Here is a 26,803-nt window from a genome sequence, read left to right as displayed (position 1 = left end):
AGAGAGCGATGTGGGGGGGGCACAGAGGCATGTCATGAAGCAAGGAACACGCCTTTGTGTCCCATCTGAAACCCCCCTCCCACACCACCTCGGGTTCTCTTTAAAGGAAACATCAGGAAAATACTTTTAAAAAATCAGATTTACTTACCTGGGGCTTCCTCCAGCCCCTAGAAGTCTATGGATTATTTGACGCAGCTACGCTCCAAGCCGGTCTCCCGGGGTTCCCTCCGTAGCAGCTGCTGATCCGGAGAGAGGCACGTAGACTTTGAGGAGCTGGAGGAAGCTCCAGGTAAGTAGATTTAATTTTTTTAATATTTCCCTGTTATTTCCTTGAACATCACAGAGATTTACACAATTAACACAGTGAGCTCTGAAATTTGTGTAACTTGCACTGTAATTTGCGTAACTCCCAGTAATCTTAACACCTGCTAGTTGCCCACTGTAAGAATAATGTACTTTTTGGGATTTAGGCCTCATTCGCATTAAGCAACGGAGATGGCTGTCGGAATGCATCACACATGCCATGCACTACCAAAATGTGCGCGGCAATAGTGTGAACGAGAACTTACCCCTTAGGCCCTTACTTAATTACCTTTTTCTAATGAGTTTTCTCCTAGGAGATAATTTTTTATCCTCTCTTCTAAAAATAATTTTTCAGGGCTTTCCTATTGAAAAAGTTCCAAAAAGTAGGTGAAAAAGTAATACAGTATTACAATTATTTTGAGGTGTTTTTTTTTACTTCTTGGTGGCTTAAAAGGCTTTTTATTGACAAGGTGTGACAATATCACCTGGGAGAAAACTCCTCTGTCTGCAGCGCCGCTTACTTTTTCCTGAGGGGACGTAGTGAGAGGCACTAGTGACAGAGGAGCTTGGCGACACGTAATCATTGCCTGGAGCCAGGAAGGTGAGTTCTTGCTAAGACCCCTTTGCTGCTGACGGACATTGCTGCAATGGAGGGGTGACGGACCCGAGGACAGGGACGGAGGAGTCGGGCCCCTCTCCCTGTGGCTGAGTCCCAGTGTGCTGCTGCTCCCCCCTTCTTCACTGCGCCCCCTCCCTCACCACGCCCCCTCCCTCACTACTCTTTGGATGGACACGTGCCTGGTCCACCCCTAGAAATGGGGCTGGCAACAGTCACGCTACTCGAGTACCGTGGATCCCACTACTAGCGTTACTCATGGCACTTGCTGCTGGAAGTAAGGGTAATATTGCCATGTGCTGTCTGCACACAGCAGTATTACTGTGATTTTGTGCATCAGGCCCAACGTATCTTATAAACTCCTTACACACTCCAATGAGTTCTGGGTCACCATGAGCTTGCTGGTTAGTCTGTGTCTTATAAACATTGCTATAGTGCTAAAGCTTCTTGCACCATAGATAAGTTCTCTTACAGGCGCAATTTGTATAGAGGGTTTGTGGCATCATTCTATAACCAGCACGGCCTTGTCTCTGTACATACTGAAGCAGCCTTCAGCTGTCTCTGAGAATCTGTTCATTGGGGACGGCCTGTCTAAGTATCATCCTAGGTGCTATGTGGACCAATACACAATATCAGCTGGCTGCAGTACGGTGAGCTAGGCAGAATCGGAGTCGATAACAGGCTAGGCTAGGGTCATACACGTTAGATCAGATGGCTGCAGTACAAAGGGCTAGGCAGAATCGGAGTCAGTAACAGGCTAAGGTCATACACGATAAATCAGATGGCAGCAGTGCAAAGGACTAGGCGAGAGTGGTCAGTAAAGCTAAGGTCATATATAAGTCAGTCTGGCAGTCGCATTGAAAAACAATAATGAAAATCGCATTGAAATACAATATGATTATCACGGAGTGATAAAGTGCCCAGCAAAACCAGCGTACTGATTGCTATCACGGGCAGTGAGCAACTAAATGAACAGAGCTTATATACAGGTGAGAAAGATCACAGACCAGCCCAGAAAAGCAACTGGCCAATCAGCAAAGGTTCCAGCAGAAAAGTGTCAGCTGATCAGTGTGTCAGCTGACACCCACTAGACCCGCCTCCTCAACCTATAAGAACTGCTCTGGGACGGGCACGTCTCCCTGGGGAGGCTGGAGGAACGTACATGCTGAGTCACAGCCCCAGGGAGATGCCGCTGCAGAAATCGAAAGAGGAAGCTTCCTGCAGCAGCCCAGTGCTGCCTGATTCCTCGCTGGAACCACCAGCAGGTAAGAGCGTTACACTAAGATTCAAACACTACAAATCATTAGCAGTTAATTCAGCTCAGAGTCAATGGTGTGTTTTAATTGATGTAATCATATTTGACTTTATGCTAAAAAATCTGTATAAATAATGAGCCCGTTAGATGCTCAGGGAGCACCTGCCATCTTTGGTGGGTGTTCCACAGGTACATTTACAGTATCACACAAAACTGAGTACACCTCTCACATTATCTCACTAATATTATAAATGCCAAAGTTTGGATGTTTGGATGTTTGTTATTCAATCACGCAACAATGGATGGACGGCTTTGAATGACATTTGGCACACACATAGTACATTACCTGAATAAACATATAGGGCCTGATTCACAAAGCGGTGATAACTCAGTTATCACGCCTAAAAGACTTTAGGCGTGATAACCTTTGCACTGCTGAGTTAGCACCGTTTTGTGTTCTTTATCGCGCGCAAAGTCCCGCAGCGCCCATAGGGTTTAATGGGCGCATCACATGCACTGCACCGTGCGCCGCGCGATTGCGCGGGAATTTTGCACGAGTTTCATTTTATCACGCCTAAACTGAGTTTAGGCGTGATAAAGGGCTTTTCACAGGCGTGCAAACACTTTGCACCGCTTTGTGAATCAGGCCCATAGAATACTTTTTATCCCCATAACCAAAAAGTGGGAGGAGACAAATACAAATTTCACTGGGAAAATGTAAACTGCAGCCATTCTTACACTGTTAATGGTAGAGTTCTTAAACTTTGCACAGTTGGTCACTGGGTGACTGGGATTATATTCAGAAAAGTGGGTGGAGCCTACAAAAGCCAATCAAAATTCACCTATTGATTTTCAAGGGGAATATTCAATTGCTGCCATTCTTGCACTGTTAATGCCACAAGTTTCAAACCTGGTACAGTTGGTCATTGGGCGACTGGGGGGTGACTGGGGTTCAAAGCCACAAACAGCCAAACAGGTTTTTTTCATTTCAATGCAAATTATTGATGCCAAAGACCGCAAAGCTCACAAACTTGGTCATTGAGTAATTGTGTGTTAGGGTTACAAAAAGTGACCGCAGCCAACACCAGTCAAATACACACCCGGGAATGCTGGGTCATCAGTGGGCAGAGACAAAGACAAATTTCTCTGGGAAAATTTAAACTGCAAACTAGGTCATTGAGTAATTGTGTGTTAGGGTTAGAAAAAGTGGGCGGAGACAACAGCAGCCAAATACATTCCTGGGCAACCCCAGGCCATCAGCTAGTTGTAATTATTTTTCTATATCTTTTCATGGGACAGCACTGAATATGTGACAGTCAGTGCACAGCTTGTATACCAATGTAAATTTGCTATCCCAAAATAATTCAACACACAGCCACTAATGTCTAAAAGACTCGCTACAAAAAGCAAGTACATCCCTAAGTGAACAGTGCTGCTCAGCAAGATTTCGGATATTCGAGTTACCCAGATAATCCAAACTTTTTCCACTATCTGAACTGAGAGAGAGAGAGAGAGTCCCCACATCATCAATAAGTGTTTCCCTTTAAAAAAACATGATGCTACATGGTTCATTTACCCTAAAAAACGTTTTAAAGGCAATTGAAGCCCGCTTCCGGTTTTCTACCCGGATATCCGAATCTGCTATATCTGGGATACTGGGTTCGGATATCCGATTCGGATTCCAAAATTTCAAACTCGGATATCTGATTCGGATTGGATATCTGGGTATCCGGATCTGAATTCAATCCAGATTTTGAAAAGTGGTATCCGAGCAGCACTGTAAGTGAAGACTGTCACAAAAGTGTTGATATTTTGTGTGCCCACGATTATTTTCCAGCACTGCATTTAAAGAGGAACTAAAGTAAAAAAATAACATTTAAATAAAATTGATTACTATTATTTTTTTTTTACAATAGTCATTTATAGATTATTTAGTGTTTGCTCATTGTAAAATCTTTCATCTCACTGATTTACATTCTGAAATGTAGAACAGGTGGCAACATCTTTAGTTCTGCCAGGTGATCTGTATGGAATGTTCATTACTGAGAGTTCTGTGCACAGAGGGAAAAATTGCTTGCTTGGCAGTTGGAAAAAGGCGTTATTTCTCAGCCATACAGACTCCCTCTGATGATCTATTTGAGAAAAGGTAAAGATTTGTTGAGGGAAAGGAGTTATCAGCTACTAATTGGAATGAAGTTCAATCCTTGGTTAAAGTTCCTCTTTAACCCTCTTGGGCATGGAGTTCATTAGAGCTGCACAGTGGTGTAACGCAGGAGCTATGGGCCCTGGTGCAAGTTTTACATGCCCCCCCCCCCCCCCAAGCACTCTATACATAACAATTAATACGGCGCACCAAAACCTGCCAAGGACAACAACAGTGTCAGAGATGCAAGTAGGGGATGGAAAACCGTTTGTTAATGATTATCACTATTTAAAGCATTTATAGAAGTGATTATTACCAACACAGGGCCAATAGAGAGCTAATATTGTGCTTGAGGGAGGGTCCCTCACGGCCCCTCTGACCTAAGGGCCCAGATACGGTCGCTACCTCTGCAACCCCTATTGCTACGCCACTGGAAGCCTATGTCACTCCTTCATGCTGACGCTGGTGCTGGTGGATATCAGAGACCAGCAATTCCTCCACCTTCTATTTGAGGATGCTCCACGGATGTTTGGGGTTTAGGTCAGGGGACATGCTTGGCCAGTCCAGCACCTTTACCCTCAGTTTCTTTAGCAAGGCATTGGTCATCTTAGAGGTGTGTTTGGGGGGCCATTATCATGTTGGAATACTACCCTGTGGTTTAGTTTTGAAAGGGAGGGGATCATGTTGGCATTCCCACAATGAACTGTAGTTCCCCAGTCCCAGAAGCACTCATGCAGCCTCATACCATGACACTCCTACACCCATACTTGACTGTAAGCAGGGCCAGATTTACCATAAGGCACTGTAGGCACGTGCCTACAGGCGTCCGATGGTGGAAAGGCAGCTCACTCCCCTCTCCTAGTGCATCCCTCCTGCCGTACCTATGCAGGGTCCGAGCGGAGCATAAATGAGAGGTAACTAACCCTGCTCTACGCATTCCACTGATGAGATCTCCCTTCAGCCAGGGGCACCTCTAGCTACTTATTATTGAGGTTTTTTGTAGCTACCTAATACTTGGGGGCACCTCTAGCTAGTTAATATTGAAGGTACTTTTGGCTTCCTAATACTAAGGGACACCTGTAGCTACCTATGACAGGCAAGGAAATTAAGTGAGAAGTGACAGCTGGGGCAGCCAGCACACTTGCGGTGCGGTTTGACGAGGGTTTGTAGGTTCGTGGAGGGAGAAGTTTAAGGTACCAGGACATCTGTGCCTATAGGCTCCTGTTAGGTAAATCCAGGCCTGACTGTAAGTAAGACACACTTGTCTTTTTACTCCTCACCTGGTTGCTTCCACACACGTTTGACACCATCTTAATAAAATAAATGTATCTTGGTCTCATCAGACCAAGAGAAATCTGATCAATGTTTCTGTTTGATCAAATAATTTGTAAAATAATACCTATATCCCAAACACGTATGATTGATTTTTCCAAACAAGATTGAATAAAATATTCAGTTTTCAGATTTTTCTTTCTGAATTTTCCAGCTCACTGAAAGATTTCAATTAAATTACAATCAATCTTTCACACACAAAAAAAAAAAATCAATTGGAAAATCAATTATTTATGGTATCATGTATGGCCTCCTTAAAGTGTGCTAGAGGAGGATTCAGGGAGGGGCAAATATGACACAAAGTCATGTTCCCATCACTGCGCCGCTCGCCCCCCCCCCCCCCCCCCCCCCAAAAAAAAAAAATCTACAAGCAGCTTGTCAGTTGATTAACAGGGGAAGGGGCATCCCTTGCAGGAGGGGCACTCCAGTGTAACACCTCTTCCTCACCTCTCAGAGCCATCTCACTGCCTGTCCCGTGCCCCTCCACCATTTCTCCCTGCCCCTTCCCCTCCTTTCTGTACTCTCAGTGGAGAGCACAGAGCTGCATCTGCAGGGACTCCAGGGTCCGGGACATTTTTTTTTAATAGCAAAAGGGAACTGAGAGAAAACTGGGCACATGAGTGGCAGGGAATGGTGGTAAGGGGCTCTACCTGATCCGGCTAGCCCCCTGGATCAGATAGTATATTTTTTTTTACCACACACACTGGCGTACCTACTGGGGATGCATCCCCATCAGCCGCAGGGGGGCCCATCCTCATTTTCGCAGGGGGGCCCAGTGATTTCTAGTTACGCCCCTGGTTGCACACCTGCACCAAGTACGCTGCCACTGGAGTCAAAACATGAACCTGATGTGTTTCAGAATATATCAAAACTAAGGGATCACCACAACAGAAGGGCAATTTTGTTTTATAAGAATGCAGCAATGGAACCTTATATTTTGCTTTTACTACAGGTGTTCTTTAAAATACTGCATGGATAAATGCAGTTTTTTTTATTTATTTATTTTTTAAATCCATGGTTGCGTCAATAAAACATTTGTGATACACTAGACTGGCTTGCTGACCTTTTTGTTACATTTTTGTACATGGTTTGACCCTAAGCTGTGTGACTCATAGAGCGAGTAAGTGATCATGACTACACCATCACCCGGCTCATCTTTTGCCTGTTCTCTACTCCTTTTCATATCATGTCTTAGAATGCAGGGTTGCTTTACAAAATTTTTTTGCTGCCATAGAAACTGTAAGATGAATAATACAACACAGGAAATGAAAATTGCTACATAGATGCAACAAGTACAGGGGACACTGGCAGGCTTGCTGGACCTCCCTGTCAAAATAAAGGATGAGATAATGTTTTGTGTTCAATCAGTGTTCGCAGAAAGAAGAGGCTTTTCATGTGAAGCTAAGTATTAGTGATGAGCAAACGTGGCCATTTTTATTCCGCCACAATTTTAGCCAAAATTTCACATATTCCGCACAAATGGGAATATATGTGGACATGATAAAATGCATTGAAGTCTATGGGCCTATGAAAACACATTTTTAACAACTGCCCTATTTCCACAAAAATGTGCATGTTGCGAAAATTCCATTATATTTTTGAGAAAAATGTAAGTCAGGTGAAAATCTAAATTTTCACAGCAAAAATTACTCTGTAGAAAATTCAAGCTTATCCCTACTAACTAAACATGCCGTATTAAACTTGGCCAAGGCGTATGTTAAATGGTATTATAGTAAAAAAAAACAACTGTAAACATTTTTAAGAGGAACTGTAGTAAAAATAACATAATAACAACAACAACAACAACAAATAACATTTGTAAAGCGCTTTTCTCCCGTGGGACTCAAAGCGCATAAGCATGGCTCCGACCATCGTTGTGCAGAGGAGGAATTTTATAAATCTGGAAATGCCAGGCTAAACAGGTGGCTTTTCAGTCTGGATTTGAATAGCTCCAGGGATGGTGCTGTCTTTACTGGGTGTGGTAGGGAGTTCCAGAGAGTAGGGGCAGCATGGCAGAAGGCTCTATCTCCAGATTTTTTGAGGTGCACTCTGGGAGTGACCAAGTTTACAGAACTTGCTGATCTGAGGTTGTGAGAGGTGTGGTGCAGCTTCAGCAAGTCCTTCATGTATCCAGGGCCCAGATTGTGCAGGGATTTGAATGTCAGCAATCCAATCTTGAAGAGTATTCTCCATTCTACTGGTAGCCAGTGCAGTGAGCGAAGGAACGGTGTAATGTGACAGTGGCGAGGCTGGTTTGTTAGCAATCTGGCAGCAGCATTCTGCACTAATTGCAGGCGACGCAGGTCCTTTTTGGGGAGGCCAACATAAAGGGCATTGCAGTAGTCCAGCCGTGATGTGATGAAGGCGTGGACTAGGGTTGGAAGATCTTCTGGGGGAATCAGATGTTTAATCTTTGCAATGTTCTTCAGATGAAAGAAGGAAGATTTAACTACAGATGAAATTTGGTTTCTGAAACTCAATTCCCCATCGATTAGTACGCCAAGGCTGCGCACAAGGTTGGAGCTATTTATGTCTGAATTCCCAATCCTGATTGGTGTTGCTTTAGGATAGAGCTGTTTTGATGGTGGGCACTGGCTTTGGACAAACAGGACCTCAGTTTTGTCAGCATTCAGTTTCAATGAATATAATGAATAAAAATACTTATGTTTTACAATATAGATTATTAGTGTTAAAACCACATAGTGTTAAAGTGTCACACTCAGCCCTGAACTGTTGCCCAAAGGATCGAGTCCTGAATGATCGCAGTTCTTGCACATGCACACAAGGCTAGTCTTTTTACAACATGCATATATTCAGCAAATCCAAGTGTACTGCTATTGGGGTCAGATTGAGCCTTTAGCAATGCATTTGGACTTCTAAAAATGCTCATAATACCTAACCCCAATGGAAATTCACAATGCTGGTAGAAACACAGCAAGCTGGAACTCTACTCTAAATTGCATTTCCAATGTGTAAATAAAAAGCAGAAAAAAAAAACAGCATTTCATGTACAGTACAGTTGTCCAACAGATTCCATAGCTATGCATTAGCGTGCATGCAAACAGGCAGAGAGGCATACAACCTCTTTTTTGCTCAATGGTCACTGAGTGACAACTTCCTGAGCGTCTGCTTAGACAGGTGACCAATCAGGAAGGTTCAGCACTGATTGGCCGGTACCTCTGGCAAATCATAATAGAAAATGAGAGTATGCTAGATGTAATACTAATTATCGGCCCCTTGTCTATATGTACGGACAGTGCACAGTATGATTTCTCAGATTCTACCTTTTATTTGCTAAATATGTATCCCTCATTATCTCTTATTATGCCTGCATGGACATAACATGGTACGATTTCTCCTGCAGCCTATAGATAACTCTGTAATTTCATTTTATAGTGTGTAAGTTTACTGTAAAGCTTTCTTACAATTACAGTACTTTGATCCTCGGGGTCTCAGTAACCGCTCTTCATCTGCATCCAAACGGTGATACGTGTGGTTCTCTTGTTAGGTATATTTAGAGTCATTATCATCATTAGTATTTCCTGCACAGAACTTTCTTAACATTTAGTGTAGAGGGTAAATAATTATCAACATCTGTCCTCACTGAGAACGTGTGGGTTATTGTACAGCACTTATTTAATTCCGTATGATTGAAGTGCTTTTCAGCATCTGTTCGGAAGGTCCCGTGGGATTCTCAGGCTCAGCATACATGGTTTCTTAGTAGCAGCATACAGTGGGAAATAACTAGAGTCTTACCAACAGTGCAACATTGCTACTTTTAGCTAATGGGGATCGCTTAACCTCCCCGGCGTTCATTTTCCCAGGATTTCTTTGCAAAAAGTGATAAAATTTATTTTTAAAACTTTTTTTTCCTGTAACTTGCCAAAATGTGTCAAGCAAGGGTCTAGTATACAGTGCAGGAGAGTATTGATGTGTATGCACATTTATACTGTTCACAGCATGTTTTTATGGATGGACATTATTATTATTATTATTATTATTTAGTATTTATATAGCGCCGACATATTACGCAGCGCTGTACAGTGTATATATATATTGTCACTAACTGTCCCTCAAAGGAGCTCACAATCTAATCCCTACCATTGTCATATGTCTATATTATGTAGTGTAAGTACTGTAGTCTAGGGCCAATTTTAGGGGGAGCCAATTAACTTATCCGTATGTTTTTGGACATTTCTGTCCATACCGCTGGGGAGGTTAAAGAACAACTGAAGTGAGAGGTATATGCAGGGGAGGACCTACCATGATGAGGCCTAAAGCTCCTGCTTCAGGCGGCAGATTACCAGGGGCAGCACCGAGATAGTGATGTCATGAGCGGGGGTGTGGGCTTGGAAGGGGTGACACTCGCCGAAGAAGTGAGGAGGGTGGCTGACATAATTCCTCCCTCTCCATGGGCCCCCCTCTGGTGTCCCCTTGCAGAGCTGCTGGCCAACATGCCATGTGTCTTTTAACTATGGTTCAATAAACGCAACCTTTGAGGCTTAAATCCAGGTGGAGACCCAGTCATCTCTGTTTTTTCCCCTTGCAGAGCTGGCCCAGCAATGCGTTTTTTTTGTAAATCTCTCACCTGTCCATGCTACGCATTCATGCTTCTCGGCAGCCAGCTTTTCTTTACTTCCTGTTTCCCTATGCATCATGCAGGGAAACAGGAAGTAGTGAGGAGCCGGCTGCCCAGAAACATGGATGTGTCGTATGGACAGGTGGGAGATTTACAAAAACGCACCGCTACACCAGCTCTGCAAGAGGACACAGGAGGGGAGCCCATGGAGAGGCAGAAATGATGTTGGGCCCCCTCCCCATTTCTGCTGGGCGAGTGTCACCCCTCCCAAGCCCTGCAAGGGGGGCATCAAGCAGCATGAAAAATATTGGCTTCAAGCAGCAAATAGTGTAGAACTGGCCCTTGGTATATGGAGGATGCCATATGTATTTCCTTTTAAACAATACCTGTTGCCTGGCAGTCCTGCTGATCTATTTGGCTGCAATAGTGTCTGAATAATGCTAGAAAAAAGCATGTAGCTAATCTTGTGAGATCTGACAATAATTTTGAACACCTGATCATGTGACTGCTTGTTCAGGGTTTATGGCTTAAAGTATTAGAGGCAGAGGATTACAGGCAGCCAACTAGTATTGCTTAAAAAGCAATTAATATGGAAGCCTATCCCTCTCTCTTCAATTGTCCTTTAAATCCTAGTGGGATTCAGAAATCTGGTGGACTTCCAAATATGAAAACCCAGCTTCAGCCCTGTCCTATTTCCCTGCTTCTTTTCAGATCAAGAACTCCACTGCAAGGGTCAGAGAACATGTAGGCAAGGCTGAAGTGAAGTCCCAATTTCAGGGACCTGCCATAAGAGCCCCCATCAGATAAACCTATTAGAACTGGTGGTAAGACTGCATCAGCATGCAGCCTAATCACTCATTTACATTTAAATAATTTATTACAGAATTGCTCAAAGAGTGCCTTAGAGTACCACCAGGCTGCCTCCATTAGCTGTGCTGTGATCCTTGAATTCTCTGTACCAGCTTCTAGCTAAGAAATGTAAACAGGAGCTTCTCTTGCTGCAAATAGTACAGAGAATAAAGAGCAATTATTGAGAGATGTTTAATTAGGTCTGGCCATTCAGTGACCCTAATCCCCAGCTGCATCACTGGAATAAATACTAAACATTGAGATCACTTATCAAAAGATCTTGGGGGCTGGGGGAGAGCTGTCTTGGTAGAGGGGGTAGCCCTTGTCACTCACGTCCATGTCTCACTCCAGATATTCTGTGACATGGTGCATAACTGTGCAATCTGCTGGACGTAATGACTATGCATACAGGTTGTCTTTACTTAGTACTATATAAATCAACACTAGTTTTTGTTTATATATCAGATGTTGGCAGTAGAACGAAGAGTATTTGTCAACCCAGGTAAGGTGATGGAATTATGGACTTTCACATGGGACTTAATCACATCTGTACTATTTTACCAATTCAATAGTGAATTTAAATTGTTCTCAGCTCTATGGTTCAATATAAAGTCCAATTTCACAATGACATCGATTGTCAGGAGTCATGTACTGCCTGTTGGTGGTAGTATGGAGTTGGACAATCCTTAAAGAGAATCTGTACTCTAATATTCTTACGATAAAAAGCATACCATTCTATTCATTATTTTCTCCTGTGCCCCTCTGTGCTGTTTCTGCCACTCTCTGCTGCAATCCTGGCTTGTAATTAACAGTTTTAGGCAGTGTTTACAAACAAACTAACCAGCTCCTAATAGGCTCAGCTAAGCATAGTGTGTGAGTCATTCAGAGTATGCAGGGGGCCTGCAGAGGGTGTGTATCGCTTCTACCAATCACAAGCAGCCCTGCACATTCCACACAATCAAGCTTTAGCCCGACAAACAGGACAGAGGAAAGATACATTGATTTATTACAGAGACAGTGCAGTTAGGAAAGACTGCATTAAGCCAGAGCAGATTAGAACAGGCATAGGAACTTATAGGATAGAAGAACTAAGGCTGAAAAATTTGTTACAGAGTCTCTTTAACTTCTGCCATCCACCAGCAGGTGGCTTTTTTTTCTGTGTACAAGGACTTTCAGTTCCCGTTATGGCCTGTGGATGGTTCAGGAGTACCTGTTGCAGAAACACCACCAATTTTAAGAACTCCCTCTTCCTCCTGATAGTTACCAGAACTTTGATTTTTCAATGGACACTCCTGTTCCTGTTACCTGATCCTGATCTGTTTATCTTGTTTTCGAACCTATATCTTGCCTTGACTCTGCTTATGCTTGCTCCCTTGCACTAAACCTGTATTTGATAGTCTGCTGCTGAACCTTGTATTCTGTCCTGACCTTGAGCTTGTCTTTTCCTTCCTGTACTGCTGCCTGTTGTATATTTTGTGTATATTAGTTAGTAGTCAGCTACTGGGATCTGTGTGCACACTGTATTACGTTGGTTGATGGTTCTTTGAATACATTGTGCATTGAGTGATTGCATGTTTTTTGCATTTATGTTTGTATGCACGTTTTGCACCCAGAGAGCCTTGACTATAAAAACTTTTATTGCACCTTATTCCTGGTCTCTGTATAAGTTTAGCTGCAAATTGTGACCATTTCATGTTCCTCTGTTCAGGCTTGTGACATGGATTTAACAATAATTGTTTTATTGTCACTAGTTGCTAGTTATGCAAATTGCAAACATTTTGTAACACAATTCTAACTGCTAACCATACAATGGTGGGTTCTGCAAAATAATCAATGAAGTAAGTAGAATTTTCAGATTCCATATGATATCTAATATATACTGTATAGCTGTGTTCTGTATTAACATATATTCTATATAAGATAACACAGATTTTGCTTAGGTTTAATTTAAGATAACTGAAAATTGTATTTGTATGAGAATATTTTCTATATTTACTTATATGTTTATTTCCCTTATTCGCATCACACCATGACCACTCTACAGAATATGCTGAATAATTCACTCCTCTTCCCTAAACAAGTTTCCAATCTAATGTTACTACATATGTTACTACCACACTTTAGGGACATCCTTTTGAGAAGCGCACTAACCTTCTAGTTAGTTTTTTTAAATCTGGGAGTAAACTGGAGAACCAAGGGGGAATTCACAAACTTCATTATTGGGACTGATTTGTCAAGGCGAGTGCAAAGAAATGTGGCGTAAAAGTAAAGCAGTGACCAGGTTACTCAGTGCAACCGCTCCACTTTTGCATCAGTTTTCATGAAACTTCTTTCATTTATTGCCAAGGTGAAAATATATCAAATAGGAGAAAAACATTTAGAAAATGTTAATTGAATAAGGCTCTATAATATTGCTAAAACCATATGTACTGTGAATTATTCCTTCCTTTTTATTTTCTTTTTACAGTTAATTCTTAGAGGTTAATTGCATATACAATTGGTTTAGATTACATGCATGGTATAAATCAATGGGCTCGATTCACAAAGCGGTGCTAACCCAGTTAGAGACTAGAGTTGGGCCGAACGGTTCGCCGGCGAACGTAGGTGGTTCGCGTGCGGGTACCGCACGCGAACCTTTTGCGGAAGAAGTTCGGTTCGCCCCATAATGCACTGAGGGTCAACTTTGACCCTCTACATCAGTCAGCAGGCCCAGTGTAGCCAATTAGGCTACACTAGCCCCTGGAGCCCCACCCCCCCTTATGTAAGGCAGGCAGCGGCGGCCATTACGGCCACTCGTGTGCCTGCATTAGTGAGAGTAGGGCGAGCTGCTGCAGTCTCTCATATAGGGAAAGATTAGTTAGGCTTAACTTCTTCCTGGCTGCATACCTGTTCTGTTCAGTGAGCCCTCAGTCCACTGCATACCTGTACTGTGATCCTGCCACTGCATACCTGTTCAGTGATCCTGCCACTGCATACCTGTTCTGTTCAGTGAGCCCTCAGCCCACTGCATACCTGTACTGTGATCCTGCCACTCCATACCTGTTCAGTGATCCTGCCACTGCATACCTGTTCTGTTCAGTGAGCCCTCAGCCCACTGCATACCTGTACTGTAATCCTGCCACTCCATACCTGTTCAGTGATCCTGCCACTGCATACCTGTTCAGTGATCCTGCCACTGCATACCTGTTCTGTGAACCCGCCACTGTATACCTGTTCTGTTCAGTGGACCCGCCACTGTATACCTGTTCTGTGAACCCGCCACTGTATACCTGTTCTGTTCAGTGGACCCGCCACTGTATACCTGTTCTGTTCAGTGGACCCGCCACTGTATACCTGTTCTGTTCAGTGGACCCGCCACTGTATACCTGTTCAGTGAACCCGCCACTGCATACCTGTTGTGTTCAGTGAACCTGCCACTGCATACCTGTTCTGTGAACCCGCCACTGTATACCTGTTCTGTTCAGTGGACCCGCCACTGTATACCTGTTCAGTGAACCCGCCACTGTATACCTGTTCTGTTCAGTGGACCCGCCACTGTATACCTGTTTAGTGAACACGCCACTGCATACCTATTGTGTTCAGTGATCCTGCCACTGCATACCTGTTCTGTGAACCCGCCACTGTATACCTGTTCTGTTCAGTGGACCCGCCACTGTATACCTGTTCTGTGAACCCGCCACTGTATACCTGTTCTGTTCAGTGGACCCGCCACTGTATACCTGTTCTGTTCAGTGGACCCGCCACTGTACACCTGTTCTGTTCAGTGGACCCGCCACTGTATACCTGTTTAGTGAACACGCTGGTGTGTCAGTGTGAAGCAGTACCTTAATTACACTACCTGATTGATGTATACACATGCAAGATGTTTTAAAGCACTTTAGGCCTGTCATTTAGCATTCAATGTGATTTCTGCCCTTAAAACGCTGCTTTGCGTCAAATCCAGATTTTTCCCGGGGACTTTTGGCGTGTATCCCACTCCGCCATGCCCCCCTCCAGGTGTTAGACCCCTTGAAACATCTTTTCCATCACTTTTGTGGCCAGCATAATTATTTTTTTTTTCAAAGTTCGCATCCCCATTGAAGTCTATTGCGGTTCGCGAACTTTAACGCGAACCGAACGTTCCGCGAAAGTTCGCGAACCCGGTTCGCGAACCTAAAATCGGAGGTTTGGCCCAACTCTATTAGAGACTTTAGGCATGATAACCATTGCACCACGCTGGTGAAAAGCCAGTTTAGGCGTGATAAGTTTAGGTGTGATAAGTTTAGGCGTGATAAGTTTAGATAAGTGTAGATAGCGTGCATAGTCCCGCACGCAAAGCAGCGCCATTAAACTCTATGCGAAGTGCACCAGACTTTGCTAGCGCAAAACTTTTGACCAGCTGTGCACTGCGGTGCTAACGCAGTTGGTGCTTAAACGTATCATGCCTAAACTTATCCCACCTAAACTTATCACACCTAAACTTATCACACCTAAACTTATCATGCCTAAACTTATCATGCCTAAACTGAGTTTAGGCGTGATAAAGGGCCTTTCACCAGCGTGCTAACTGTTAGCACCGCTTTGTGAATCAGGCCCCATATCTTAAAACCTGATTTATTCAAATTATACTGTCTTGTGCTTCAGGCATTTTTGTTGCTGTATATGAAACATATCACATCATTAAATGTTGGAAAGGGGCAGCAGGTAGTTTAGTGCATGGTTTTGTAGCATTGCAATTGAACCAATGCAGGCTTGCCAATGTCAGGTCTATAACTTGGGCATAGGCAAAGTGTATGGCAGAGTGACAGTTACTGTGTAATCACCAAGCACTAGATCTTTGTAACAGAATGCATTTTAAGTGCTAATAGCCTGAATCCAAATTATACATGTGACGTTTACTGAACTATTAGCCCATCTCCAAAATTCGATCTCTCCCAATTCCAATATGGTAAAAACTGTAAAATTTGGGGATTCACCCAACTTTCTTCCTTTGGCAACTGTCACAATAACAGGAAATCAGGAATACCTCCAGTGGCTTAGCTAAGGAGCGTTGGAGCAGTGAAAATTTTACATTGGGCCCCCAAGTATTCTATACATAACAATTCATATGGCGCAACAAAAACCCACCAAGGACATCCACAGTATGATAGGTGCAAGGAGGGGAACAGTTTGTTAGCCACCACTGGACCATGTGTTGTTTTAAAATGTCCCTCTTAACAGACCAACAGACAATTTAAAACATTCACATACCTTGAAGGAAAAGGACATTGGTCGGCACTGCAAGCATAAACGGTTTATTCCAATTTTAAAGTGCAATCAGCAACATTCCAGGTACTAACACGTGCAGCAAAACAGTTTAGTGGTGCACATACCGGTCCTCCTGACAACCCACTGAACTGTGCACCAGGCCTGGTATGTGCACCAGTAAACTCTTTTGCTGCACGCGTTAATATCTGGAATGTTGCTGATTGCACTTTAAAGTGAACCTCCGGACTAAAAATCTACTCTGCAGAACTGAAAAAGCTTGGTGTTTCTCTAACAGTTTCACAGCATCAGAACTTTGTTTTTCTTACCAAAGCATAATTTTTAGCTGTATTTTTAGCTAAGCTCCACCCATCAAAGAAAGCTGCCCGGGCTTTTTTTCCCTGATGCTGTGCAAAGCATGATGGGATTTCCTATGTTGTTATTCACGTTGCCTAGCACCTGGGAGGGGTGATCAGCACACAGGACAGTTGGAACTGTGTCTCATGCTCCCTGTCACCTCCTTTCAACCCAAAAGATGGCTGCACTCATGAAATCAAACATTTGCCTGTTCTTTTAAAACAGGGTGGGTAAGAGAATATATTACCTATCTATTTTAATTAACATAACTAATGTAACGTAATGACAGTATGTTTGTTTAGGCTGAAGTTCCTGTTTAAGATTGGAATATATCGTTTATGCTTGCAGTGCCTACCAATGGCCTTTTCCTTTAAGGTATGCAATTGAATCTTTTAAGCTAGAGTGTGCATAGATCGGATAACTGTCCGGACCTGGATAACACAGTTGCAGCCCTTCGCTGTTGCTGCAGTGCCAATGTTAGACTCTGATTTCTTACCTTCCATTTTACCTTCCTTTTTAAAAGATTTGCCAACACTGCCCTGCATATGCGCACCTGCTTTATGGACCTGTCAGAACTCAGAGAGACACGATTGGTTAAAGGAATCAAGTGTTCACTGAACCAATCAAAGTGCCTGTAAGGGAAAGATCATGGCTTCAACAAAAAGCCAATTATCTTTTCTGTAACAACACTGTCTGTGTGCTTGTTCAAAGCACACAGACTAGTGAGTGTGGCGACATCTAGAGGTAAAAATAATGCGGAAAAAATACACATTTTACACTACATTTTACACTTTTTACATTAAATAAAAATAAATTAATGCCTCCTTCCCCTCTCCCCCCCCCCTCCCCCAGTTACCAAAATAAAACACTTGTAAAAAAAGAAAATGACTGTATTTAAAAAAAAATACATAAATAGTTACGTTAAGTACGTACTCCACTTTTTTTTACTATGTATGGAATGAGAGTATATTGCTGTTATTTTTTCAAATAAAGGCTTGCTATTATTGATCCAGTACAAAAAAAAAACTCAAGACAGAACAAATACACCTTTATTTCAAAATAATATATTGTCACCATACATTATACTACAGACATAATATAAATGTTGTTATAACCTGGACAAATGGGCAAATAAAATGTGTGGATTTTATTTGCAGTAGCATTGTTTATTTTCAAACTATAGGGGTCGGAATCTGAGAAATTGTGTATTTTTTTCATTTGTCCCCAAGTTTTCCCATTAAATTGAATAGAAAATAAAGTAATTACTGAAAACAAATATAACCCCAAAAAGGCTAATTTGTGGCAAAAAACAAGGTATATATATCATTTTGGTGTGATAAGTAGTGATAAAGTTATTGGCGAATGAAAGGGAGGAGCGCTGGCACATGAAAATTGCTCTGGTCCGTTAAATACCCTTGGGGGTGAAGTGGTTAATGATTACCACTATTCAAAGCAAAAATGGAAGTGATCATTACCAGCATAGCACCAATTAAAAGCTAATAAGATGCATGAACGAGGGACCTTAGTGGGCCCTTCTGGTCCAGGGGCCCTGGAGCTGTTGCAACCTCAGCATCCCTAGTGCTATGCCTCTGGGTGCCTCCCCCATGGGAGTCTGTGACAAAAATAAAAACAAATCAACTGCACTCTGTACAAAAAAAGAAAAAGAGTTTCAGGAGTTCCTCTTTAACAGTACTGAATAAATATTTTTTACACTTTCGCTAGCATAAAATAACCCATTATGTAAAATGTCATTCTAACACCTGGAATGTAAAAAAAAAGAGGCAGCGGTGTAGGAAAATTGCTAATTCTTTGTGTAAATTGCACCCTGCTGTCTTGAAAAACTCAGCAGATTGCTGACAAGGGACAAAGCGTCTCCCTGCAAGGATAACCTGACTTTTACAACTTAACCATCTCGTAAATAATTCATGCATATTATTCAGACTTTATTCAGTTTGACAGCCATTGATTTCACAGAGACCCTGTCTGCATTTTCCATGCACAAAAAACATGATTTTTATGTATAGCAATGAGCAGTCTGTGGCTTGGGCGAATGCGTGAATTCACCTGCAGAGTCACAGATAGTAATGGATGGATGAGGTCATGTAACTCATATAGAAAATTCAGATAGATCTCTAACCATCATAGAATGCCAGATATCAACGACAGGCCTTTTGCTGGTCCACATCTAGGGCTGTATGGTAAACATGCAAGAGTCGAGGCAACATCACAAATACAGCTGAACCCTTTGATCTAATTCAACGAGTGATTGATCCTCTCTTGTCGGATTGTTTTGGACTTCTACAGCAACCATTGAGGAAGGCATTGGACTTCATTAGACTGCACATGGCGGGTACAAGAGACAAGAATTGAAATTTCTGCATTTCCGATAGGAAATCGGAAAATGGAAATCGGAATTCCGCGGAAATCCGATTTACTGCAACTCTGTAATTTTAACCCAATCACAGAACTTGGAAGCATTGGACCAATCAGAGAATGCAGGGTTTTTTTCATTTTTGCAGTAATCAGATTATCGTGGTAATTTTAGACCAATCGCAAGATTTTGTTTTTCCAATTTCTAATTTACATATTTCCGAATTTTTATTTTGTAATTTTTGTGCATTCTCTGATGCAAAAAATGACAAATAAAATACTCCTGGGAAATTGAAAATTGGCATTGCCGGAAATTGGAATTTTTCCATGGAAGAATGGGCATTTCTGACCATCCCTTATAGATACCATCGCAGCATAACCTGAATATTTTCAGATAGATCAGGTGGCAACCTTGTGTTTATTAGAAAATCTGACTTCTACTGTCGCCCTCCCCTTATAAGCCAACAGAGGTACCCTTGGCTGCTGCGTTCTACACCTACTCTGTCCCATATTTATAGGCATACATTTGCCAAAGCCAAGCTTATAAACGTATGGTCCACTCTGCAGTATTCTGCCATGAAGGTAGACTGACTACAAATCAGTTGAATTGTATGGCTGCCGGCGACAGTAAATTGGGCGACGGGTACAAAGACAATATGCATCTGGCGTGACATTGGATTCAGGTAAGTTAATAGGAGCTGACGCTCGGCTACTAAATAGCCAAGCTCTGGATATCAAAACACTCCAGATATAGGTGCTGGTGGTATTTTGGGTTAAATACCAAAAGTTACTGTAGTACCCTGTACATACTGCATATAGTCACTAAAGGGGTTTTACCTACTGTAACTTTGTTTATTTTTACTAAATGTTTCCTTATTATCTTCCAGACCAGAAGAGACCAGACAACACTTGCTTCATTTCCCTCTATAAAAAATGCTTTTGATTACTGTCAACAAGATTTACTTCACTTCCTGTCAGAAGAGGAAACTAGATTCCCCCCCCCCCCCCAAATGGAATAAATACTGAGCATCGCTTATAACTCTTTTCTACATTATTTACAAAAGATAAAAGTTATGACTACTAGTGATGATGTTGAAATTCAGGATATAGAATTTTGAACACCCAAATTTGGCACTGATTGGTGTTGAAATGTGGTGTTCGGTAGAATTTGGATGTTTAGAATTTGATATCCCGAAACTTGAACACCAACACTTATGACGAGCATCCAGCTTTGAAAAATACAATTGTCTTTTATGTAGCAAAAACAAATTCACAAAGGAAATGGCCTACAGGTCTAGTTCTTCCGATGCATTCTCATACAACTTTATTATCCTCACATCTTTTCCCACCTGAAAATAGTGGAAACATAAAGATCAAAAAGGTATCATAATAAAAACATGAAACTAAAACGTTTAACAATATTACTTTATTCCAGCTACCAAGTCATTTTATGTAGGTTCTTGCACTGATTTATGTTACTATAAATGATGACCATGTGAACTTCAGCGTTTCAGAACATAGCTACACTCCATTTGCTTATCTAGAACAACAAAATGACAAAGCAACAGAACAACAGCATCTCTAAACTACAAAGTCTTGTCAGCTCTAATGTATATGTTGTCAAACAAATGAATTGAAAAGGAAATGTAATTTATACAGCAGTAACTCATCTTTGTTTTGTTATATGCAGACATTAAGCCATCAACCTACTTTTCTGAATATGAGATGCTCTGAGCTACAAGATAGTCATGACCTGAGAATACTAATGTAATACTAGTTGTGAGAGGGAGAAAAACATGATTAGTGGACTATATCTGCTGCAAATCTCATGAAAATGCTTGGAAGGCATGGTGGACGTCTGATAGGTCAGTATGTGGTTAGCGGTCTTGCTGAGAAGTGCTGCAGTCACCACCAGGACAATCTCCGCATAGAGTTTCCATAGTCTCTCTTTGGTTGCTTGCGTTTTATTATTAAAACCTTTGATGTAGGATTTGAGCCCTTGACCAGGGATCAAATACCGTCTCAAGCCAGTATTTAAAACATTAAGGAGTCTTTAGGCAAGGCTCCCTAATGGGTTTTATTATTATTTAGTATTTATGTAGTGCCGATATCTTCCGCAGAGTATACTGTCACTTAACTGTCCCTCGGAGGGGCTCACAGTCTAATCCCTACCATAGTTCTGTGTCTACTGTATGTATGTATTGTATAGTGTATGTTTCGTAGTCTATGGCCAATTTAGGGGAAGCCAATTAACTTATCCATATGTTTTGGGGATTTTGGAGGAAACTGGAGTGCCCAGAGGAAACCCATGCAGCCATGTGGAGAACATATACAAACTAATTGGAGATAGTACCCTGGATGGGATTTGAACCAGGACCCCAGTGCTGCAAGGCAAGAGCTCTAACCACTATGCCACCGTGATGCCCACAGATGTGGGTTTCCACAGATACTCCAGTTCCATACATTTCAAAAAGCCACACAGGAATTGGGGGATCTGGTATTACTAATAGTAGAATATCAGTAATTTTACCGATATTGTACTGTGGCCTTCACTACCCTACAGTATTTTTCACACTAACCTTCCACCACCTTCTTCTAATGCTAACCAGCCTTTACCTACGCCTAACACTACCCTCCTCCTCTACTCCTAACACTAAACTGTAATGATCCGCTCAGCTGGCTGCACAGGCAGCCAGCTGTTTGACCATTCCTTGTGTCTGAGGGATGCAGGTCACTGGATAAGAGACCTGGCTTTGTCTTGCAAGTTCCAGACCTGCTCTGCTGCTGAGGGATTTGCATACATTGGTTATGCAAATCATCTAGCTGCTGGCAGTATAAAGGTTGGGATCACCCACAATCCTTTGCTGGTCATAACGGTTTGTTAAATCACTCCTGGAGTGTCAGCCTTCCCTGTTGGATTGTTATAGTTAGTTAGAGTAATTCTGGGAACTGCACTAGGCAGCTTCTCTAGTGCAGTTAGCCTGCTTATCTGTTTTGTCTGTATTGCCTCTCTGTTGCGATTGTCCTGTTGCCAACGGTGGTCGTCAGGAAATCGTTCTGTCTGTCTTGGAGTATAGCTGGAGCAGCGGTTGCTACCAGCTATCTCCTCTGTTTGTCTTGCTTGGATCGCACTAGTCTCTAGCGGTAGCGGCTGTGGATTCTTCTGATCTGCTTTCTTGTTCCTGAGCTCGGATCACACTCCCTCTGACAGAAAGAGCAGTGGATCTTTCCTCTCGTATTCCTGTTTTCCGTTTCTCTGTCTTGTCTGATACGAACGCTTGCTGTAGGCTCGGTGAGGTAACTGCTAAGCAAGCGCTCGCGTTCTTTGTTTCGTGTTTGTCTGTCGGTGGTTAGTTAGGTGTGCTTGTCTCTGTTGTGCTTAACACGCGGAGACCGCGCTGTAAACGCGTTCGCTGTTGCGAATGAGTGCGGTGTTCGCGTTTAGTTAGCGTTTGTTATTTTCCTTATCTTCTCATTGTATGATTTGCTGTGCCTTTGCTACTCTTGTGGCCTGTCTTGTTTAAGCCTTGTGTCACCTCTGGCAATCGCCTCTCTCGCGATTGCGTTCCTACTTTGTTTCTGCTGTTGTGTGTGCACCGTAGCGGGTTGGCGACTAGATTGGTGCACATACATACATTCTGTAAATGTGCTCATTCTCATTCGCAATCGCTTCCCTTGCGATTGCGTTCTCACTTGGTTTCCTCTGTTGTGTGTCCACCGTCGCAGGTTGGCGGCTAGATTGGTGGACATACATACATTCCTCATCTGTGCTTATTCGGTCTTGTGTCGCTGTTAGCAATCGCCATCTCTGGCGATTGCCTTCTCACCTGATCTTCATGGTTGTGTGTTCATCGTCGCAGGGTGGCGACTAGATTGGTGGACACACATACCCTCTGTCGCTTTGATCTCTCTCTTTCAGGGCTATCTTGCCCTGCGTTTCTTCCCTTCGAACAATTCCTGTCTGGCGTCTGTGGCAGATAAACAAAAGAGAGGGAGCACCGTTTCCAAAAAAGAGTATGCAGCGTGCCCAAGGTCTCTCCCCAGTGCCTCCTGGGAAGTGCAGTCCAGATAAAACAGAAAGGACCGGCACCGCTGTCTTGTATCAAAGCTCTTTTAATAGCACCAAAGTGGCAGCAGTGACAGACTGCTGTTTCGGTTTACACCTTTATCAAACTGCTCAAAGCCATAAAAATTGTGACAAGACAAAGAAAGTGTTTCCCTTTTTTGGAAGTGATCATCGATCTATCCCAGCTTGGGGGTGTGGTGTACAAGCTAATTCAGGTATTACACTTTTTTTCAGTGTGTATGAAACATGAGCATATTTGCATATTATCATTGAAGTTCCCTCTCAGGTCCGCTCTGGGGCCCCTCCCATACAGGAAGGGGGTATTTAAAGGTGTTTGTCTTGTCACAATTTTTATGGCTTTGAGCAGTTTGATAATGGCGTCTGTGGCAGGGCAGAGGAGCTGTTCCTCTGCACTCCACAGCTCCACCTGCCGACAGGAATTTCCCTCTACAGGTGCGTTGCACCTTTTGCTGGGTTCCCTCAAATTATACGCTTGTGGAGGATTTCCGCAGTGTCAGCATGCGTCCTGTGCGCTGATCACGGAGAGAATTCTACAATCGTTACATAAACACTCTCCTACGAATCTAAAACTAACTTAACCCAGAAGTTGGGTTTAACTACATAGTAGTGGAACGGCAGGGTTCAGGTAACTTACCCTTGCTGTTCCTCCTCTGTATCCTCCAATATTTGTGGCCCTCACCTACACTATAGCCCAGTGCCAACCTCAACTTGCAGTGCCCAAATTAACCTCCCAGCATCTGGCTATAATATAGCTGAGTGCCCATTTTGGCTACATCCCCACAGCACCATTCCCCAAGTTCTGGCTATGCAAATTATTGATGCCAAAGACCGCAAAGCTCACAAACTTGGTCATTGAGTAATTGTGTGTTAGGGTTAGAAAAAGTGGCCGCATCCAACACCAGCCAAATACATACCCGAGCAATGTTGGGACATCAGTGGGCGGAGAAAAATACAAATTTCACTGGGAAAATGGAAACTGCAGCCATTCTTACACTGTTAATGGCAGGGTTCTCAAGCTTTGCACAATTGGTCACTGGGTGACTAGAATTAATATTCAGAAAAGTGGGTGGAGCCTACACAAGCTAATCAAAATCCACCTATTGATTTTCAAGGGGAATATTTAATTGCTGCCATTATGGCACTGTTAATGGCACAAGCCTATTGCACTGTTAATCACATGTACCTGGTACAGTTGGCCATTGGGTGATTGGGGTTCAAATTCAGAAAAGGGGGTGGAGCCACAGCCAATCAGATTTATTTTATTTCAATGCAAATTATTGATGCCAAAGAAAACAAAGCTCACAAACTTGGTCATTAAGTAATTGAGTAATTGTGTGTTAGGATTATGAAAAGTGGGCAGAGCCAACACCGGCCAAATACATACACGGGCAACGCCGGGCCACCAGCTGGTTACTAATATAATAGTAATAATTCCTATATTTGTATAGGGTTTTCTCCTGTTGGACCCTTGCGAGGCAGCCACTAGAGTGCACTCAGTAGGCAGTAGCAGTGTTAGAGAGTCTTGTCCAAGAACTTCTTACTGAATAGGTCCTTGCTTAGTTAAATAGGAAGAGCCGAGATTTTAACCCAGGATGCCTATGTTAGAGGCAGAGCCCTAAACCAGTACAACATACTCACTTCTACGTAAAACCATAACACACTAGCCCACCACATTAAGAATCAAAGCCATTTTCTGTATTGAAATATTAAATTTATTCTGCAGCCATTTCCTGATAGTCATATATTTTCTAACATACAGATGACATATAAAAGATACATTGATCAAAAGGATATTTTCACTTTACATAAGTACAGTCAGTAAGTAAACAGCCGGGTAATGAGATGTGTCACTTGTAAACACAGCATGTACAGCAAGGCCTGTTCACAGCAATAATCTGACATGCAATCTAAAAAACTTACTTTAGAGAGTCCTCCTACTTCCAGATAGAAACAGATAATGAATACATTCCATGCCACCCAGAAAGCCGTCCAAACTGTATACTGCATAAAAGAAAAAAAACAAGCAGATATCACCCTGGGAATGTCTAAATGGGCTTTCTAAAACATCAAATAACATACTTACACTGTACATATACATCACTGCATATCACCAAATACAGTAGTAATTTATGGCAATGTAAAAGTGTTCTCAATGATCTACACACACATTTTTGATACCAAGAATGTATATATAGTTCATATGTAGCTATTTGATTAATTCAAAACAGATAATGTGCTGCAATAATAGATACCATTTTAGAATGACACACATATAAATAGACACTTCCATTAAAGAGACACTGAAGTGAAAAAAAATATGATTTAATGAATTGGTTGTGTATAGTAGCAAATAAAATATTCTCATATTTTTATTTTCTGTTATATAGTGGTTTTTTTTATAACATCGTATCATTCTCTAATTTTTACACACCACTCAGTTTACACTCCACTCTAAATGATTTTACAGAGCAGGCCAGTGAACTATTGAACTGTTCTCTGCAGAGAAAAATAAAATACAGTGACTGACTGTTGAGATAATAAGCTTCAGAAGACAGAACTCTCTTCGACTTTGAAAGTCGTGGAGCTCAATGGCTCTTTTGCATAGATAACAACTGGAGTTTCTTAAAGAGAACCCAAGGTGAGGTTCTGACAATGCTATCTGCACACAGAGGCTGAGTCTGCCTATACTGCCCAGCCTCTGTTGCTATACAGTTCCCCTCTAAGTTCCCCCTGCGCTCTGCTGGCCCCATAAATCACAGCCGCGCTGTCGACAAGCAGCGTGTCGCAGCGGGCTGTGTTTACTTCTGTACTGTCAGTCTCGTCGCTCCCCCGCCTCCTGCATAGCTCCAGTCCCCACCCGCATCCCTTCCCTCCCCGCAGATTGGGAACCGGAGCTATGCAGGAGACGGGGGAGCGGCGAGAGTGACAGCTGCAGATGTAAACACAGCCCACTGCGTGTCGACAGCGCGGCTGTGATTTATGGGGGCCAGCAGAATGCAGGGGGGACTTATGGCCCATACTCACGGGCGAGAAATGTGGCCTGTCGCCAGCACACGTGAGCGTGTGGGCGACAGGCCAGCGACAGCTTCTCGCCAGGTCCCTCCGCGTACACACGCGGAAGAGGGACCAGCGGCAAGGCGGAAGCTGTCGCTGACGTTCCTCCTCCCCCCGCCGGAAGCTCCATGTACCTACATGGAGGTTGCTGTCGCTAGTCCGCGTACTCACGCGGACTAGCGACAGTTGCGGCGGGGGGGCAGCGGCGACTGTCGCCATGCGATTGAAAGTTTCAATCGCATGGCGACATGAGCGGCGGGCGACAGTTCGGGGTGCGCGCGTGTGCGACGGCCCATACTCACGGGCGACCTGTCGCCGCAACACGCGCGCGCCGCGTGTTGAGGCGACAAAAGTCCCTCGTGAGTATGGGCCATTAGGGTGGATCTGTATAGCAACAGAGGCTGGGCAGTATAGGCAGACCCAGCCTCTGTGTGCAGATAGCAGTGTCAGAACCCCACCTCGGTTTCTCTTTAACTCTTTCTGTACTGGAAACAATATTAGACTTATCAAATCCAGAAGGTCCGCACACTCACAGAATAAACTTCCAAGTTTTTATTCAGACAATGTGACAATGTTCCATTCCAACGACCAACGATTCGTTTCGGGGCCCCGTGGGGTCCCCTTTGTCAAGGCAA

The 26,803-nt window shown here is 43.0% G+C and overlaps 1 protein-coding gene across 1 annotated transcript in view; it reads right to left on the bottom strand.

Annotated features, from left to right (window-relative positions):
• Nucleotides 1–26,803, bottom strand: part of NKAIN3 (sodium/potassium transporting ATPase interacting 3) — a 736,848-nt gene that overhangs the window by 303,747 nt on the left and 406,298 nt on the right. The window contains exon 3 of the mRNA XM_068237437.1: nt 25,035–25,115. Coding sequence (XP_068093538.1) covers nt 25,035–25,115 — 81 coding nt within the window. The remainder of the gene's footprint in view (nt 1–25,034; nt 25,116–26,803) is intronic.

This window comes from Hyperolius riggenbachi, chromosome 5 (genome assembly GCF_040937935.1).
Source record: "Hyperolius riggenbachi isolate aHypRig1 chromosome 5, aHypRig1.pri, whole genome shotgun sequence".
Classification (NCBI taxonomy): domain Eukaryota; kingdom Metazoa; phylum Chordata; class Amphibia; order Anura; family Hyperoliidae; genus Hyperolius; species Hyperolius riggenbachi.
This window is presented reverse-complemented; position numbering and strand designations above follow the sequence as displayed.